The sequence below is a fragment of the Triticum dicoccoides genome, chromosome 2B (assembly GCF_002162155.2).
Source record: "Triticum dicoccoides isolate Atlit2015 ecotype Zavitan chromosome 2B, WEW_v2.0, whole genome shotgun sequence".
In the NCBI taxonomy this organism is placed as follows: Eukaryota; Viridiplantae; Streptophyta; class Magnoliopsida; order Poales; family Poaceae; genus Triticum; species Triticum dicoccoides.
Genome location: NC_041383.1, coordinates 693,963,046 through 693,981,765, shown reverse-complemented (window position 1 = coordinate 693,981,765; position 18,720 = coordinate 693,963,046). Strand labels below are relative to the sequence as shown.

Below are 18,720 nucleotides of genomic sequence, written 5' to 3'. Positions count from 1 at the left end.
TGAATCCGTGCCGACTGGTTCCCATCGCCGTCGAGAAGGCCACAGCTGGTCAAGGCGCCGCTGTCGAATTAGAATTAGAGCCCATTATTGGTTTCGTTTCATCAGCAGATCTTTTCCCAATCAGCAGATCCTTCCTCAACTAGTCACCCCCCTGAATTTATGAATGTAGCAAAGTTTGGAGTCAAGATTGGTTTCGTTTCTTCAGGTAGATCTTTTCCCGATCAGGGTCGGGGGCTCCTGGAACTGTACCTGATCCTAGATGGGGCGCTGCGGGCCTTGCTGGTTTTTCCTGCAAATTTGCGGCGCTGGTATAGGATCTTTGTGACCTGCAAATGGAACGTTGCTGCCTTGTTGTAGATAAGCTTTGACTGACAGGTACGCTTCGTTCCCGTCTTTGGCCATCTCTGACAGGTACTCTAGAATGCCGCTGCATTCCATTTAAGATAACTGCACAGCTGCTGATAAGTGCGGTGCGATCCACAGCCAAGGCAACGTAATTAATATTTACGTCAAAAGGGTATTTCAAACATATCCCCAATAAATAATGCAGTATCCGGTGAAGTAAAACCTTAGTGAAGAATTTTCTCCGCTAAGTTTTAGCCAGACCTAGCCGATCCCCTGTATATAAGAAAGTAAAACTTACTTTTGACTCATGCATTTCGTCGGACACCTGCTATGCGCCCCCGTGACGATGGTGACCAAGCCGCCACGGCTAGTGAGGACGCCGGAAGTCGCCGGTCTTCTCATTGCCGCTGTCCTGTTGGTCGGGGTGTTCGACGGGAGGGCATCAACAGCGTCAAGGACCTCGCCGCGTCGCTGCCCAAGTCCTCGGCGCACCAGCAGCATCAAGGATACTCCTAAATCAATTGATGTCATGTTTGTATTCAGGTATCCGTTTGCACTGTTCAACGAACTCTACTATTTGATAGCTGGAGGCACCATATGGACAGCTGAATAGCACGTAGCTGACAACAAACAAATCACTGTGTCTCGGGGATGGCGAGGAGAACGTGGGGCAGTTCTTGTACCTTGAGGCGATGGAGTACCACATGTGGAATACCTACGACGTGCACTTCCACGCCTCCTTCGCGTGCTCTCCCTCTTCCGGGAGCTCGAGCTCAGCGTCCCGTCGCGGTGGAAGGACCTCAACCCGAAGTTCGTGCTGCAGGTCTACCGGGGCGTCGTCGCCACGGCAATGTCGCCTTCGCCAGGGCGGCGAGGCCAGCGGTGTACCTGGCCATGGCCTACATGGACCAGTTCAAACGTGACGGAGGCCGCGACCGAGCTCGTCCATGGTGTGTAAGATTGTTTGGGAAGCGTAGAACCCTTTGCCCGGGCTGCACTTGTATTTATGTCAATAATGCCGTGGCTTACAAGATGATCGATCGAAGAGATCGTTTACAGAAGGTCGGTACAGAACGGGAAGAAGTTGGAACGAAGAAGGGATAGAGAAAGACTACAAGTTTAAACATGAGGAAAGTAGAGTCCTATCTCTATTCAACTATTCCAACACTCTCCCTCAATCTAAACCTAAGTGATTGCAAGGTTGAGATTGTACTTGAACTCATCCAGCCTTCTCATGGTAAGAGGTTTTGTAAAGCCATCAGCCAGTTGATCTCCAGTGGGTATGAACCTTATGTCAAGTAACTTGCGAGCTACTCTTTCTCTGACGAAGTGGAAATCAACCTCAATATGTTTAGTACGTGCATGAAAAACAGGATTAGCTGAAAGATAGGTGGCACCAATATTATCACACCACAATCTTGCAGCTTGAGGAGTTTTCACTCCAAGCTCATAAAGCAAAGTCTGAATCCACATGACTTCAACTGTGGCGTTTGCTAGAGCCTTATACTCAGCCTCAGTACTTGATCTTGAGATTGTAGCGTGTTTCCTTGCACTCCATGACACAAGATTTGTCCCCAGGAACACAGCAAAACCACCTGTGGATCTCCTGTCATTAGCACACCCTGCCCAATCTGCATCTGAGTAGGCAGTCACAAGCATAGATGGTGACTTGACAATTTTAAGTCCAAGTCCTTCTGAGAATTGTAGATACCTCACAGTTCTTTTAACTCCTGTCCAATGAGTTGTAGTAGGTGCATGCAAATACTGACAAACTTTGTTCACAGAGTAAGAAATATCTAGACGTGTGAGAGTCAAATATTGTAAAACACCTACAATACTTCTATAGTTTGTTGCATCTTCTGGTCCAAGTGCTTCTCCACTTTCAATAATAAGTTTTTCTGAAGTTGAGATTGGTGTACTTACAGGTTTGCAGTTCTCCAATCCTACTCTCTTGAGTATGTCATGTGTGTATTTCTCCTGTGAAAGAATTATACCATCTTTTGTTTGTTTGACCTCGATACCAAGAAAATAATGAAGATCTCCCAAATCTTTAAGAGCAAACTCCATCTTTAAATCCTTGAGCAAACTAGTGGTGGCATCTAGACTTGAACTAGCAATAATAATATCATCAACATATACTAGAATATATATAGTGACACTACCTTTTTTATAGAAGAACAATGAGGTATCTGCCTTGGATGGTGTAAACCCAAATTTCTGTAACTGTGTGCTCAACCTTGAGTACCAAGCTCTTGGGGCCTGTTTCAAACCATACAATGCTTTGTCTAGCTTACAAACATGATGAGGTGTGCTTATATTCTCAAAACCTGGTGGTTGCCGCATAAAAATCTCTTCTTCCAGAACACCATGAAGAAACGCGTTTTGAACATCTAGCTGCCTTAAACTCCAACCTCTGGAAACAGCAATAGATAGCACAAGTCGAATAGTAGCTGCTTTAACAACAGGACTAAAAGTATCTTCAGAGTCAATACCAAATCTCTACTTGAAACCTTTCGCAACTAATCTTGCCTTATACCTGTCTATACTTCCATCAGATTTTCTTTTAATTTTGTACACCCACTTACAATCAATGACATTCTTGCCTTTTTCTGGTGGTACTAAACACCATGTTTTATTTTTCATGAGGGCACTATATTCTATATCCATAGCTTCCTTCCATTCTTTGCTAGCAAGTGCATCATGCAAATGAGTTGGTTCACCCATACTAGTAAGGAAAGCACGTTTAATTCTATCATACCTTATAGTACCATCTGCGTATTCTTTCTCCTTGACAATACCAGACTGAGCTCTTGTATGGCGGTGAGGAAGCTCAGGCGCACGCGCTTTTGGTACAGAAGACCGTGGCATTGCTAAATCAGCAGCAGAATTCCCGTCCACAGAAGATCCTACTGGATCTGGATCCACTGCACCGGATCGCTCTCGATCCGAGACGGCCAGGGAATAAGGAATCTCCCTTGTAACCCCAACTCCAGCAGGAGTACGCCACGTGGCGCCTTCGGTGTCCGCACGCTCGGTCGGACGGGGCGAGGCATCGATGCTGGGCCCCGCGTCTGTCGCTCGGTCGGCCGTTTGCCTTTCCAACGCGCGGGTGGCACTCGGTGACTCGTGCCGGCCCGCGCTGGGTGGGCTGGAGAGGCCCAGACTGCCGGCGCTGTCGGCCACCAGACAGCCTGACGCTCGCCGCGCACCGAGGTCCTCCTGGGATCCTGCACTAAGATGTCCCTCGGATCGCACGCTACTGCTGCTTGCTGAATCAACCAGGGATTCTGTGACAGGTTTGGCTGCTTCTCCTTGCATAAAATCACAACCTGAAGCTGCACACTTATCATCAAAAATTAAACTTTCTTTGGTACGAGTCATATGATCAGCACTATTTAACTCGCCCCGTGATCTGGACTAGGGATATAATCAGGAAGAAGAGCAATTTCTGCACGAAGTAGAGCTCTGGCATTTGGATGAAGCTTTGCAAAAGGAAATATTGTTTCATCAAATATAACATCACGAGAAATATAAATGCGTCCAGTGGAGACCTCAAGACACTTGTACCCCTTGTGAAGATTACTATAACCAAGGAAGACACATTGAGTGGAGCGAAACTCGAGTTTGTGTCGATTATATGGACGAAGGTTGGGATAACAAGCACACCCAAAAATTCTTAGGGAATTATAGTCTGGTTTTTCATGAAACAAGTTTTCCAAGGGAGTAATGTTTCCAATAACTTTGCTAGGAAGACGATTGATAAGATAAGTGGCAGCAATAAAAGCTTCATCCCAATATTTTAGAGGCATTGATGCATGAGCTAGAAGGGATAAGCCTACTTCAATGATATGACGGTGCTTACGTTCAGCGGAGCCATTCTGTTGATGAGCATGAGGGCAAGAGACATGATGGGCAATGCCGATGTCATGAAAGGAGTTGAGTTTCTCATACTCACCTCCCCAGTTACTTTGAACCGCAATAATTTTTCTATCAAAGTGACGTTCAACAAGTTTCTGAAATTCTTGAAAGATGGAGAGAACTTAAGATTTAAACTTAAGCAAATATATCCAAGTGAACTTGCTAAAATCATCGATCAAGCTAACATAATATTTTTTTCTTCCAAAAGAATCTCTTGCATGACCCCAAACATCACTAAAAATAAGTTCCAACGGAGCATGAGACACACTATTTGACCTAGGATAAGGGAGTTGGTGACTCTTTACACATTGAGAAGCATCACAAACAGACTCAATACTTTGACTAGATGACAATGGAAGATTGCATTTATTCACTACTTGCTTAACTATGATCGAAGAAGGATGTCCTAATCTTTGATGCCATCTTGCCAAGGAAGGCTTGACGACGGAGTAAACTTGATGACGACGCTTTCGACTAAGTGCTCCGGATGTGATGGGATACAAGCCTCCAATGCATCTACCATGGTGAATGAGCTCCCTCGTTGCCCGATCCTTTATGGAAAAATAAGTAGCATGAGTTTCAAAAAAGACATTGTTATCGGCGGTTAAACGAGACATAGATGCTAGATTCTTGTCAGCTTGTGGAACATGAAGCACATCTTTTAGAACTAGATCACGTTTAAGAGTAGGGGAATTAATAGATGCTTGACCAATATGACAAATATCCATACCTCCATCGCTTGCGGTGTGAATTTGATCGTTGTCGTAGTACTTCTCCCTCATGGCAAGTTTCTCAAGCTCATTGGTGACGTGGTCAGTAGCCCCTGAATTGGCGTACCAGATAGTGCCATCGCCTCCTTTCTCCCTTATTGCAGCGGCGACATGGCGAGCATCAGGAACATAGTCCTCGTCGAAACGGTGCCAACAATCCATGACCTCATGGCCTGGTTTCTTGCATAGCTGACACCAAACACGGCTGTTGGAAGAAGATGATCCAAAGGAGGCGTTATTGTTGCTGTAGCCGCCCCCTCCAGACCTTGCAGAGGCGTTGTTGTTGGTGTAGCCACCACCGCTTGGTCGTCCGCCTTGGCTGCTGCCGCGGCCGCGCCCGTTCCTGCTGCTGCTCCGATTCCGCTGCTGGTGATCATGCCCACGGCCACTTCCGTGGCCACGTGATGCAGAATTTGCTGAAGACTGCCGGATGTTCATCCCGTGAAGAAGATTGAGACGAGAGTCGAAGCTCAACAGCTGTGTATACAACTCCTGGACGGTGACGGGCTCTACCCGTGCAGCAAGGGCTGACACCACTGGATTGTAGTCGAGATCGAGTCCGGCCAGAACTTGAGAGCCGATCTCACCCCTTGTCAACGCAGCTCTAGTGCAGGTGATCTCATCATAGAGGGCTTGATCTTGGCTAGGTATTCAGTCATAGACATATTCCCCTTCTTTAGGTTTGTGAGCTCTATCCGGGTATTGATGGCTTGAGCTTCGGATTGGGCAGTGAACATGGCATGGATCGCCGCCCATACCTCCGCCGGTGTCTGAAGGGTAACAACCTGTGCAAGTATCTCACGAGATAGAGAACCCATCAGAAAACCCTAAACTTTTTGTTGCCGTGCATACCAGAGAACACGGGCGAAATTGGCGATCTGCTCCTCTTTTCCATCCTTGGTGATGGTGAGAGTCTCCGGCGGCGCTTGGCTCTCCGGATCGAGGTGGTGGCCCATCTGTGCGTCCTTGATTTGGGGCAGCACGATGGCCTTCCACATGAGGTAGTTGTTCCTCGTAAGCTTCTCCTGAGGTGGTGGTCCAATGGACATGGCGAAGGATGAATTTGAGGAGGAGGAAGGTGTGAAGGTGGATGATGAGGACAGGGACGTGGAGAGGGCACTCATGGTGCTGTTTTGGGTGGAGGCAGTAGTCATGGCGAAAGTTTGTGGTAGGGCTAGTCTAGATGCGATCCTCTTTCGGTCGATAGGAAGAAGATGCTTTGATTACCATGTAAGATTGTTTGGGAAGCGTAGAACCCTTTGCTCGGGCCGCACTTGTATTTATGTCAATAATGCCGTGGCTTACAAGATGATCGATCGAAGAGATCGTTTACAGAAGGTCGGTACAGAACGGGAAGAAGTTGGACAGAAGAAGGGATAGAAAAAGACTACAAGTTTAAACATGAGGTAAGTAGAGTCCTATCTCTATTCAACTATTCCAACATGGTGGCCATGGCCTACATGCACCAGTACAGGCCCGGGGCGGCGTCGCGCCGGGGTAGGGCACCGGTGTAGGGTGATGGCACGGCCGGGGCAGGGGGCGACGGGGGAGTGCGTCATTTCCTTCGCGCCTGCCACTGGTAGGCCTATTGCGCCCAACATTGGTAGCCAGTTCTGCAGTGGTGTGCCGGCCGCTTAGGTCACAACTTTGATGCTATTTTTGGCGTTTGGCATACCATGGACACGACGTGCCCATCACCCATGGATGGAAGACCATGGCGGCCTCCTCAGCGTTGGGTATACCCTTGAGGTGATAAGAGCATCGTTGGTTCCCATGCAAGACATCTTGCATCTCATGCGATGTAGCGCAAAAATCCAACATGCGTCTTTTCCTCTTTCTGTTGTGTAACCCTTTTAAAAATTATTAGTTTCGAAAACTGACTGGTACTTAATTATGAGGGAGTTGCATCAATGGATTTGTAGGGATTTTGTCTTGTGACCTATCATTTTACATGCTCCATAGCTTTGATAGCCTTCGTGAACTAGTTGGCTCGAAACCATATGGTTTTTTCTTTAGCCAAGCCACTTGATATAAATCTGCATGAATTTTTATCTTTGTACTATGTTTTCTCCATAGCCGGGGAACATGTTTGCTCTGAACCATTTGGTTTACTAGGAACACAAGATGAGTAACTGCAACCATGAAGTTAAGTGAACTATTTGAAACACTAGTAAGCTTGCACGTGCAACGCACGTCTAAAATGTTGATAAAGTTATTTCACATGTTACAAATTCAAAATAATTCTTGCAAAAAAATATAGATGAAATACTTGATCTCCTCTCTACGATTATGGTAGTATCTTTTTTGTTGAACTGAAACACCATGCATTCCAAACTTACCTCCGACCGACACAATCGGCGGTCACAACACGGGTTCACAGAGGCACTCTGGCTACCAAGATTCGCCAGCACATGTGCTGATTTTTTACAAGCTCTCGGGCAGTACATGACTTTGGCCTCTATGATACCTAACTGGAGACATTTGGCTTCACGGAACAACACCCCCAATAGAGACCGGTCTAATGATGTAGAGGTAACTTATTGTTGCAGGCCCAGGGAATCAGTTTCCAAAATTACACGCCCCATAACTTGCATTTCAGTAAATTGGATTGCCTGCAGAAGGGTCGTAGCCTCAGCTTGCAAAGCACCAGACTAAGTTGTTAGATGCCGGCTGCAGCACAAAGGATGTCTCCATCAGCATCCCTAGCAATTAGGCCCCACCCACCCTCCTTTGACTCGCCTCGGAACACTGCATCCACGTTCAGTTTGATAAAACCAGTGGGGGGTTTCAGCCAGGAAGAAACATGTTTTTGCACACCAGGAGGTTTAGGCTCGAGGAACTCTTTCCATTCAGCACACATAGCGATATTAAATTGAAATTCCATCTCTGGCATGCGCTTTTGCCTGTGATTCACTTTCTTTCTTTCACTCCACCAGGCCCATAGAAGAGCAATAGCTCGCATCTTCACTTCATTTGGCATTTTCAACAGGGCTAGAAGAACCTCCTTCGGGGATTGGCAGTACACTTCCAGATATTACGCCATAAGCTGTCTTGCCCCCTGTTACCCGACGAGCTCTCTCCCAGTGGCCTGGTCTTTTGATTCTGCAGCAGATCGAGGTGAACTCTGTAAACATGCCCTTGCTGTCAGGTTGCCATGCTATGAGATCCTCACAGTGTTCGCAGATTGGGATGCTAAGGATCACACGAGCGTCTTCTGAGATAAAAGTTTGCCTCAGCAGCTGGTCATCCCACTGACTTGAGAGTTGATCGATCAGCCCAACAACCTTGGTACCTTGTCAAGACGGATTGAGTTTGCCCATAAATTTAACATTGTCTTCTTATATCTACTTGGCTCCCCTACATGTATTAAGATTGTACCAGAACTGAATTACTTATGTCACAACTAACTAATAAGCATACAGTTCAGTTATGTACAAATGATTCAGAACAAACTTGTGGAGAATAAATTACAGAAATAAGGTTCTGCTTGATGTTTCTTACATAAAAAAAATTATGGGTCTCTTTTCAAACCTGTATTTTTTTATTAGTAGATGGCCAAGAAGGCGACTCAACTTACAAATCGTGATCCAGAAACCAAAATAATAGTAAGAACCCAAGTAAAATAGAGAAATTAAGCAAAGTATTTTCCGTGTAATCCTCCATAGCATCTTTAAATAAAGCAAGGCATCCATCATAGCAAACCATACCATTGAAGATTACAGATTTCTTTTACAACTTCCATATTACAAGCAGACTGCAACTCCGTCTCCAAATTGCTGAAAAGGGGGCTAAATAGTTATTTGCTCTAATTCGAAACTCGGGTTCAGCTTTAGTATTTTGGTTGTATCTCACAAATCGTAATTCGATTTGAACAACATTGCACCTGTTGGCTTAGAACGAACGACATGACTTCCACGATTGACTTAATTTGGTAGTAAGCACTGTTTAATTCCAGTTAGACCAGTAAGTTTACTGGCTCAGACAAGCAAAGCCCAAATCACTACTTGGCATGAGTTTTTCCAATCCATGTATCTACTTTCCATCTAAGGTTAATTGGGGTTTACTTTTTTTGAATTTTAATTGGGGTTTACTTTTGCTGCATTGAATCACACATTCATGCCAAACTCACAAGAGTGTTCATAATGAGGAAAAAAGTGCTCATAATGAGGGGGGGAAATGTTCATAGTTTCCATTAGATGAGAACGCATGAAGAAGCAAAACTGAGGAGCAGAAGACATAGCTGCAACATAGGGAGGCTACTGGTGGAGGTGAGAGGCGATAAATGTCGCGGTGGAGTGCCTCACCGTGGTAGAGATGTCGGCCGTGTCGGAGTGATAACAGAGGTGGGGAAGACAACTCAGATGGTAACTGGTGAGGGGGACATATCACGTGCTGCTGAATCAAGCCTTTAGTGATACTTACCAGTTCCAGTGATACTTGTCAGCCTAAAAAGATTTGGTCACATCTGGAGATGAAGTCAAATTCATTGTCCAGGATCAAAATAGTTAAACACTTTTTCACTGCAAATGGTATGCATATCTTACTGGTGTAAAAATAGATCAGTGATGAACTTGTGTTCTTGTTTTACTTTTTGAACTGTGCATGACCAAAGCCTCCAGAGGCAAAGTGAAAAATGAAAAAGTATCAATGCAGTGAGTTTGAATGGTACTGACAACAGTCTAGGACAACAAATTCACAACGTATTTTTGGCATAATAATTCAGTGCGTTGATATAACTACAAAGTACATAATTTCCAAATACAGATATACTCTGTCATGATCTCAGAAAAAATACCTGTTTAGGCGCACGATCTTTGTCTGACAGATATAGATATATTCCTTGACAAAGTCCAATAAGCTCCGCATTAACAGCGACATTCAACTCAACAGATAAGCCCTGTGTTATAGAAGAAAATATATCCTTTCTAACAAACTGCCTCAGCTCAGCCTGGTTTGTTGCAACAGCAAGGTGAATCAATGCACCATAAAAGGGTATTACTTTAGTCACTGCTTCACTATCTGTCCAAGTGAACATTTCAACAGTTATTCCCAAAGCAGTTAGGGCAGTGTCAACATTAAGCATAAGAAATCTGCAAATAAATAGTAGCAGTCAGTCTTTGTTCATCTGTTAAGGTGCTGCTCGATGAAATTTAAGAAATAAGGTAAACACACATATGTGGCAAGAAACTTTTCTAGTACCCAGTAAGAGAGCTGGAAGCAAATGATTCCAGACGTTTAAGAGAAGAATCAATCCGGTTGACAGTTCCAAGTTGTTCCAAAGATGGAAGTCTACTCTTCAAACCAGGTAATGCTAAAACCCAAAGCACAGAACAAACTTCACGAGTCAAGTCTTCTAATAGCCTCTCTTCCATCACCTCTACCTTAAGTTCTGACCCAGAAACATTACCGAAGTTATCAGGAACCTGACCTGCTCTTTTCACTCACAAAATAAACAACACACAGAGAGCCACTCAGGACAAACGATAGCCAAAGAATAAATGTTGAATGGTCTCTTGTACAAATAAAAATGAACATCTCTCCGTCTTTGATCTCTTACTACAAAAGACCATGCATTTGACATGTACAACAATGATTTATACTGATTTCCAATGTACCTAAACAGATTGTTCTTAAGAAAAATTATTGACTGGGTAACAGAAAGAAAAAAAAGAAGTGCTACCTGACTCGGTGGTGGATCTCTGGCTGGACGCCGCCAAGGAAGGGCGTGCTGGCCGGGGGCGCCGTTGAGGGAGGGAGCGCTGGGGCGCTGCAGGTGGCACGGGGGCGGGGGAGCCGCCGAGGGACACTGCCCTGGGACGCGGTGGGCGGCACGGGGCTGGGGCGCTGCGGAGGGAGGCCGCGCGGGGGCGTGACGGGCCGCAAGGAGCCAGGGGCGGCGCGGCCGTGGGAGGGTGCGAGGAGCAGCGACGGCTGGTGGCAGGGCGGGCGTCCGAGTGAGGGCTCGGCGGCCGGCGGCGTGGGTGGTTTCCGCGAATCGTGCGTGGGAGGTGGGGTGCTGATTTTTTTTGTTGACCAGACGATAAGATAGGATGCGCGGATGGCAGAGTTTCGTCCGCTCATGTAAATTGCTAAACTTACACAGGAGAGGATTAATTTTTATGTGGACGGTTAGATGTAATTAGGTGAATCTAATTGTGAGGTGGTATTTTGTGTGAGCTGTCCTGTGTACATGTTTCTGGGTGCGTTTAGAGATGATTATGCTTGTTTGTTTAATAGTAGTATAGATAAAGTGAAAGTTAAGTGAATTATTTGAAGAGAACAATTGTAGCCATCGGTGCAAAGACCAACTGTAGCCACGAAGCGAAGCAACTAATAATACAACCGAAAATTTATGCCATTGGTGCAAAGACCAACTGCAGTCGGGAAGTTAAGCAAGATGTGAGCGACAACATATAGCAATAATGCATTTTATGAATTACCCTCGAAGAGCATTATCATGAATAAGAACACATACGGAAACACCAAAAAACAATGGACAGGGTTGACAAACAGGCATAACTACCCCTGGATCATGGCAAGCATTTGTTCGTACATGCAACACTTCGACACGACCTCGGTGTTGGAAAGGCCAGGCATGAACGTTGGTCTGGACGGCGACGGGAGAGTGCGGAGCAACAAATGCAAGAAATGTCAGCGCCACCCCGTTGAGGCACCTCCCTTCGCGTCGAGTCCACCACACATATAGGCCTGATACTACCGACAAATCGGTTACCCCCGAGCTTTCTCAGCTGCCGATCTTTATCGCACACGTGGCTCCGGACACGAATTCCCGTCTCACTTTGATGCTATGTCTCACGCGTTGTTTGGCACCTGTCATGTGAGCCTGGGTCGGCATGGCAGCTGGTTCGCTTCCTGCCGAGCTGGTTCGGTCCCGAGAGACTTGTGCACGCGTGGGCCTGACTCCGTGTGTTGCATGCCCGGCTTTTCGGTGTGGGGTTGTGAGGATCTTGGGTGGTTGGGTTTGTTTGTGTATGCCCTGGCCAACATGTTGCAGTAAGTGAACACAAAAGACAAAAATAGTGCGCTTATAGAGATATGAATGAAACTTACTGATATTCTCCATTACATTACTAATAAGCTAAAGCATAGGTAATTGCCACACGAAAGCATCATGACATGGATACAAGTGACATCGCCCCGACTCATCTGTGGCTCCACTAACGCCGCCAACCACCGATTGCACGACATCAAAGGATCTGGGGTGACAGCGATGTGGCCAGCTAGATGGGACGAGACTTGCTTGCTCTCCGTGTGTGTGCCCATCCGTGCTCCCGCATATGTGGCATGATTTGATTGGAACAAAATAAGGTCCGGCCCTACCCCCTTAAAATTAGGGGAGAGGGTGGAGATGATTAGATTAAAAAGAAAAAAAAAAAAGACAACCGTAGGATAAAGTGGGAGCACGGATGGGAGCATGGGAAGGGAGCAGACAAGTCGGATCCAGCTAGATGGGCAACCATCGCACCAATCACGTAGCTGAGGAAGGATGGAAGGAAAGGATGGAGCCGGATCCCCTAACGTCGGCCGCTGACGGGTGGGTCCGGGCCCACACGTCAGTGTGTGGGCCATACGTCAGAGGAGCGGCGTTAGACGTGGTAACTAAGGCAGATCAGGTAGTAGGTAATTTTATAGTGAAATCGATGGAAGACGATTTCCCCTAGACTTTGCATGGCACAGGTAAGATGTTGTCAGCATCATCTGTACTTCTTTCAGACTGTTGGTGCCTCTTTGATTAATTTATTTCCTGGTCGGAGACCAATTGCAGCCACGAAGCAAAACAACGGTGAGATCGGATCCGCTCCAACAACAACGTTAGTCTATGTGATGGTACACCAGAGAAACAGTACATCGTTGCGTACCATCGGAGTGTGCCTAGTTCCTTACATCGTGGCATACCGCCCAAAACTCAATTCTTTTACATCGTTTCTCGTTCAAACTTTTTCTGTGTTAACTACACACCATTGGAGTGTCATGCTCAAATTTGATCACTTTTTTAGTTAGTTTGCTATTTTTGATTTTCTGGCCATTAAAAAGGGAAAATGGTATTTGGTTCTAAATAAAGGGAAAAATCACATTCAAACTTTTTCTATGTTTAATACACACCATTCAAAGTGCCACACTCAAATTTTATATTATTCTGGGTTCAGTAAAAAAACACTTACATTACTTACTATATATGTGGCGGACGTCCGTCGTTGCTCGCCACTGCTAACTTTTGAATTTTTTTGAAAAATTTGGTGCGGGTCAGTGAAATATTGCGGTGGCAAGCAGACTTACCGCATACGACTGGTGCGTTACAAACCAATGGTAGTCACAAGTTGTCGGCCCGCCACAACTACTTTTATTCCATGGCTAAATTTGTAAAAAAGAAAGAGTTGTGGGTGATCTTTTTACCCGCCACTGCCATCCCCATTGCAGTGGTCGTCGGATTTTTCTACTCGCCACTGGTACTTTGCCAACATAGCAGTGGCGGTTCTTAGTCGTCGCCTGTCACTAATGTGAACCCACCTATAAACCTTTTCCTAGTAGTGGTAGTCGTAAACCTCTAGCGACACGATCCTGCAGCCTGGCCTGAGGCGCATCAACCACCATCGTCACCTCATTGGCCAACTCCATCTCCACCGCATTGCCATGCTCCATCTCGACCACGCCAACATCCATCCCCGCGGTTGCGTCCCAAAGAACCAGGGCATGCCTCGTTCTCGGCTCAAGCTAGGCCACCTCCTTGACCGCACCAGCCTCGACAAAATGAAAGCGAGGTGCTTAGCCCAATGCTCTCTTTGTTCCGGATCCTTGGATTCCGCCTCGTCCATTGCCCAAATAAGGATTTCGACGGGAGGTGTCCCCTCAGCGGGAACCATACGCTTTCTCTCCCCCGGGAAACCATGTGCGTACACACGTCCCGCCCCATGACACATTTCGTTCACACCTCCGTACCAACTAGAAATTTCTTCCATCTTCGCCAACTTGATGGCATCGCCTCCTGCGTACGTCTCAAGCATGCCCTTCCATCCCGCACTTCCATCGGCCATCTGCACAAAATTATACGAACATGTCATTAACTCATTATTCATCGATCAATAAAAAATGGAGCGTAAGTGCGATGTAACATATATGCCAGCATTGTATACCACACATATGAAATATAGCATTTGCAAATATTTCCACGCATGTCCACCTATTAACAAAGGATAAAAAATTTACTAGTAACTTTTTTCTTCTTAAATTTCCTTTTATTTTCTTTCTCTTTTCATATTGCTAAACCATAGCTATAGTACACATGAATTGACCTACGTACCGGCGGCAGCGGCAGGCCAGGTGGGATGAGCGATGGCGGCCGATAGGAGAATAGAATGCGAGCGCTGGCCTAGGGTTAGACGAAATGCGGCGGATGGGGTTTAAAAAGAAGATGGTTATCTGAGTTCTAATCCTCGGGTGTTGGCAAAAGATACCCATCATCACGGATCCGTCAACTGCAAACGGCCATGCCGCGTGGCATATTTTTGCCGGGTGTCGTGGCTTCAGATCTCGGCATATGCCCTGTAAGCCGGATTTTAGTTGTTTACCGAGTTTCTTTTGTGCGCCTGTCGGCAACAACACATCTTTGTTGTGTCCTGATGTTCATCGAGAATCATACTCGACATCTATCGTGTTTGCTGACATCACGTATTATGAAACTTGGCGTATACATGATAGAACTCAGTAATGACCATTTTTCAGTAGTGCTAGACTCTACAAATCAACAGAATCTCTCTCTCTCTCTCTCTCTCTCTCTCTCTCTCTCTCTCTAATTATTGGAAAACGATCCTTAATCTCCAATTCATGTTTATTAAATCAGAATTGGACGTCAATTGATGTCATGTATGTAGATGGAGCATAAACACATTATTTGGGATGTGGCTTAATGGAGTGGACAGTCACATAGCCAAACATATTCGGACAGAGATATGTGCTTTATTTTGGGCTATATGGAATACTAGGAATGATTTGATTTTTCATGGAACAAACTTCACTAATTATTTGCAGGTTATTTACAAAGCTACAGCTTGGATCCATATGTGGTCGTTACTCACTCATGAGGACTTCAAGGAGTTTTTTTTCTATTGGGTGCAACCGTTTGGAGATGGTAACGCGGGCTATCTTCAGCCGATTTGAATGTCGAGTTAATAATAGGCTAGGTGTGTAGGCATCATAGTCTATTTTTTACTGCCGAATGTGACACTTTTCCCTTTGTGTTTCGTTTTAAGCTCCGACTATGAGCTCTGCTCGACCTTGAGACTTTGTTACGTTTTTATTTAATAATATGGCTGCATGCATCAATTGATGAAGAGGCCGGGGTTATTCTCCTTTTCAAAAAAAAAATGGAGCCACTCTAGCTTTTGCCCAATTTCCTTATGCCAATCTAGGTCTTGACATTTCAATTTCCTTATTCCACCCTGGTTCTTGACATTTCAATTTCCTTATGCCATCCTAGTTCTTGACATTTCACTTTTGCCTCTCTTATCTTTAGATAATACATCCCAATTGCCATTCCATGGAGTGGAGGGGTTACCAAAGTAGAGTTATTATACAGTGGACGAGCGAACCTATCAAAATCCCTTGTCCACATGATGTATACCTTGATACTCGTCAAATATCTCTTTGTTTTTCTATACACATACTCCAATATTTGTAAGGTTGTAAAAATGACGTGCTTGACTTGAGACTTTGTGATCAGAGTGAAAGAGTAGTATTTATTACGTTGATGATACATGTAGCCCATCAAGGAACGTAAAATGATAGAACGCGAACTGAAAAGAAATGCATACAACGCCGGTGTTTTTCTTCCGGGCGGTCTAGCTAGAAGTCTGAAGCCACAAGGTCAGCTTCAGCTTGTCAGCCAGCACATGAACTAGAGATGATCATGGGTGAGCAGGGATCCCAGGAAGAGCAGGCAGCACCACCACCGGGCCGGTAATGGTCGTGGTCAGCGGCAATTCTGGCAACCCCAAAATCTTCGACTCGCCGACGCCACCACCAGCACCGGCACCGCGTGTCGCTGCGAGTGCGCTGTCCTTCCCGTTCAGCTCCCTCCCTTCGCAGGACGCGAGCACCACCAGTAGCAGGAGCGCGACGGCGAAACACTTTGCCATTGCTAACTGGGAGGTTTTGATATACTACTGAGGAGACAGTCTAGCTTGTGTGGCTGTGTTCGAGTGAGGTTAGCCTGAGCATCGTGCACGTTGCATCTTATAGGCCAGCTGCACGGCAGCACGGGTTGGCGGGGTGGCAGCGCCGTGCGTCGTACGGCACATGGGCGGAGGATAGAATGGGTAGAATGCGCGGGGAGATGAATGCATGGCGGCATGTCAAGGTCGGCGGATTGGAAACTTGGAATGGCAAGCTAGTCAAGATGAATGCTGGATTTATATTGCCCTCTATCCGTGCCGACTAATCGCAGTCGAGATGGCAAGCTAGTCAAGCTGCCGCCGTCGAATTAGGGCCTATTATTGGTTACGTTTCTTTAGTAGATCTTTTGCCGATCAAGGTTGGAGATTCCAAGAACTGTACATGACTTTAGATGGGGCGGGGCTACTTGTTTTTTGCTGGAAATTTGCGACGCTGATTTTAGGATCTTTGTGCTCTCCAAGTGGAACGTTGCTGGCTTGCTGGAGATATTTACATTGCATATATATTTGGCCATCTCTGACACACAAGTACTCTCTGTTGAGTATATTGTGTACGTGTATATTTATGTGTAGGGCCCACTTCCTGTTTTCTTTGTATAGTTAAGGTTGTAGCCCACCTCTGTACTTATATATACGTGCTTGGTGCACCGATCAATACATCGCGATTGCACAGCCCACATCTTGTCCTTCTACATGGTATCTATCACAACACGATCCTAAAACCCTAAGCCGCCGCCGCTACTTCCCGCCGCCGCCGCCGCTACTCCCCGCCGCCGCCATCAGCCGCCGCCGCCGCCACCGTCCTCTCGGTTGCCGTCGCCGCCGCTGGTCGCCGCCACCTCTCCCCACCACCTCGCCTTCCGCCGCCGCCGCCTCTTCCCGAGGCCGCCGCCCACGCCCTCTCTCCCGAACCCTAACCTCCCACCCGCGCCGCAACCCGCACCACCCCAGCCGTCCTCCCACCCATGCCACCACACCTCCCAACCCGCGCCGCGTCCCAAACCCTAACCCTAGCCATGAGCTCCTCCTCCTCCACCGTCTCAAACCCGTTCGCCGGTCCCGATGTCACCCTCGTCCGCGACCTCAACATCCATGAGCGTGTCCCGGTGAAGCTTGATCAAAACACCGCGTCCTACTCCGCTTGGAAGCGGTATTTTTCGCTTGTGTTCCGTGAGTACCTCCTGCACGGCTACGTGGACGGCACCGTGGACTCGGCGCTCATGATCAACGACGAGGAGTGGATGATCCTCGACGCCACCATCATCCGCTGGTTCTACCTCACCATCTCTAGCGACCTCTTCCACACCGTGGTGGATGACGACGACGACGCCTACACGGTCTGGACCAAGCTCAACGGCCTCTTCACCGACAATGGCTGCAACGCAAGGTCCTTCTCCATGGTGAGTTTTACGGGTGCCAGCAGCTTGATTCATCCATCGATGATTTTTGCATGCGCCTCAAGAAGCTTGCCGATGAGCTTCGTGATCTCGGGGAGACGATCGGCGACGAGCTCCTCATCAGCACCCTCACCGCCAGCCTCAACGAGGATTTTGGGAACGCCGCCTCCAACCTTACCCTCATCCCGGAGCCTACCTTCACTAAGGTGGTCGCGTACCTCAAGTTGGAGGAGCGCCGGATGCGGATGGCGCGGACTCACGCGACCCACACCGCCCTTGTCGCCGGCACCCGCGGGGGTCAAGCCCCGCCACCGCCGCGCCCGACGCCGCCACAGACGGCGGCGCCCGCCTTCCCGCCAGGTTTCCCGCCCGCCCCGGCTGCTCCCTTCCCGTCGCCCCAGCCAACGGCCAATGGAGGGGGGGTCATCACGGCGGCCGTCGCGACGGCCGCAAGCAGGGGGCGCAGGCGCTCAGGGAGGAGCACCCGCGCGCCGCAGCAGGCTTATTAGCCGGCCCCGTGGTACGCCGGCCAGAACCCATGCGCCGGTGTTGTGCACGCCTACTCCATGCCGGTTCCTCGGGCCCCTGCCCCGGGCATTCTCGGCGCCCGGCCACCATCACACCAGGCGTTCTACGCCGCGCCACAGCCCTATGCGACGCCCTACGGCCAGCAGCCGCAGCCAGGTGGGTTGCCGCTGCTGCCCCTGACGGCTGATAACCCACAAGTATAGGGGATCACAACAATTTTCGAGGGTAGAGTATTCAACACAAATTTATTGATTCGACACAAGGGGATCCAAAGAATATTCTCAAGTATTAGCAGCTGAGTTGTCAATTCAACCACACCTGGAAACTTAGTATCTGCAGCAAAGTGTTTAGTAGCAAAGTAATATGATAGTGATGGTAACGGTAACAAAAGTAAAGACAACAAACGTAATGTTTTTGGTATTTTGTAGTGATTGTAACAGTAGCAACGGAAAAGTAAATAAGCGAGAGCCAGTATATGGAAAACTCGTAGGCACTGGATCAGTGATGGATAATTATGCCGGATGTGGTTCGTTATTTAACAGTCATAACATAGGGTGACATAGAACTAGCTCC

The 18,720-nt window shown here is 47.3% G+C and overlaps 1 protein-coding gene and 1 pseudogene across 1 annotated transcript; both read right to left on the bottom strand.

Annotated features, from left to right (window-relative positions):
- Positions 1-5,494: 5,494 nt before the first annotated feature.
- On the bottom strand, positions 5,495-5,634 carry LOC119266289 (annotated as a pseudogene).
- A 3,440-nt stretch (positions 5,635-9,074) lies between these two features.
- Positions 9,075-11,114, bottom strand: LOC119361159 (protein HASTY 1-like). The gene is made up of 4 exons (XM_037626506.1): positions 10,714-11,114; positions 10,233-10,466; positions 9,829-10,123; positions 9,075-9,478 (listed from the first exon to the last, which is right to left on the bottom strand). Exons 1-4 carry the CDS (start codon positions 11,112-11,114, stop codon positions 9,452-9,454), a joined length of 957 nt encoding a protein of 318 aa, XP_037482403.1. The 3' UTR covers positions 9,075-9,451.
- Between the last annotated feature and the right edge of the window lie 7,606 nt (positions 11,115-18,720).

Excerpts from the sequence above, each read along its gene's own strand:
- LOC119361159 (XM_037626506.1), bottom strand. The coding sequence starts at position 11,114 with ATGAGCGGACGAAACTCTGCCATCCGCGCATCCTATCTTATCGTCTGG. Across the intron at positions 10,124-10,232 it reads GCTTCCAGCTCTCTTACTGG|ATTTCTTATGCTTAATGTTG; the intron begins GTACTAGAAAAG and ends ATTTATTTGCAG. Across the intron at positions 9,479-9,828 it reads AAGATCGTGCGCCTAAACAG|GCTGACAAGTATCACTGGAA; the intron begins GTATTTTTTCTG and ends AAATCTTTTTAG.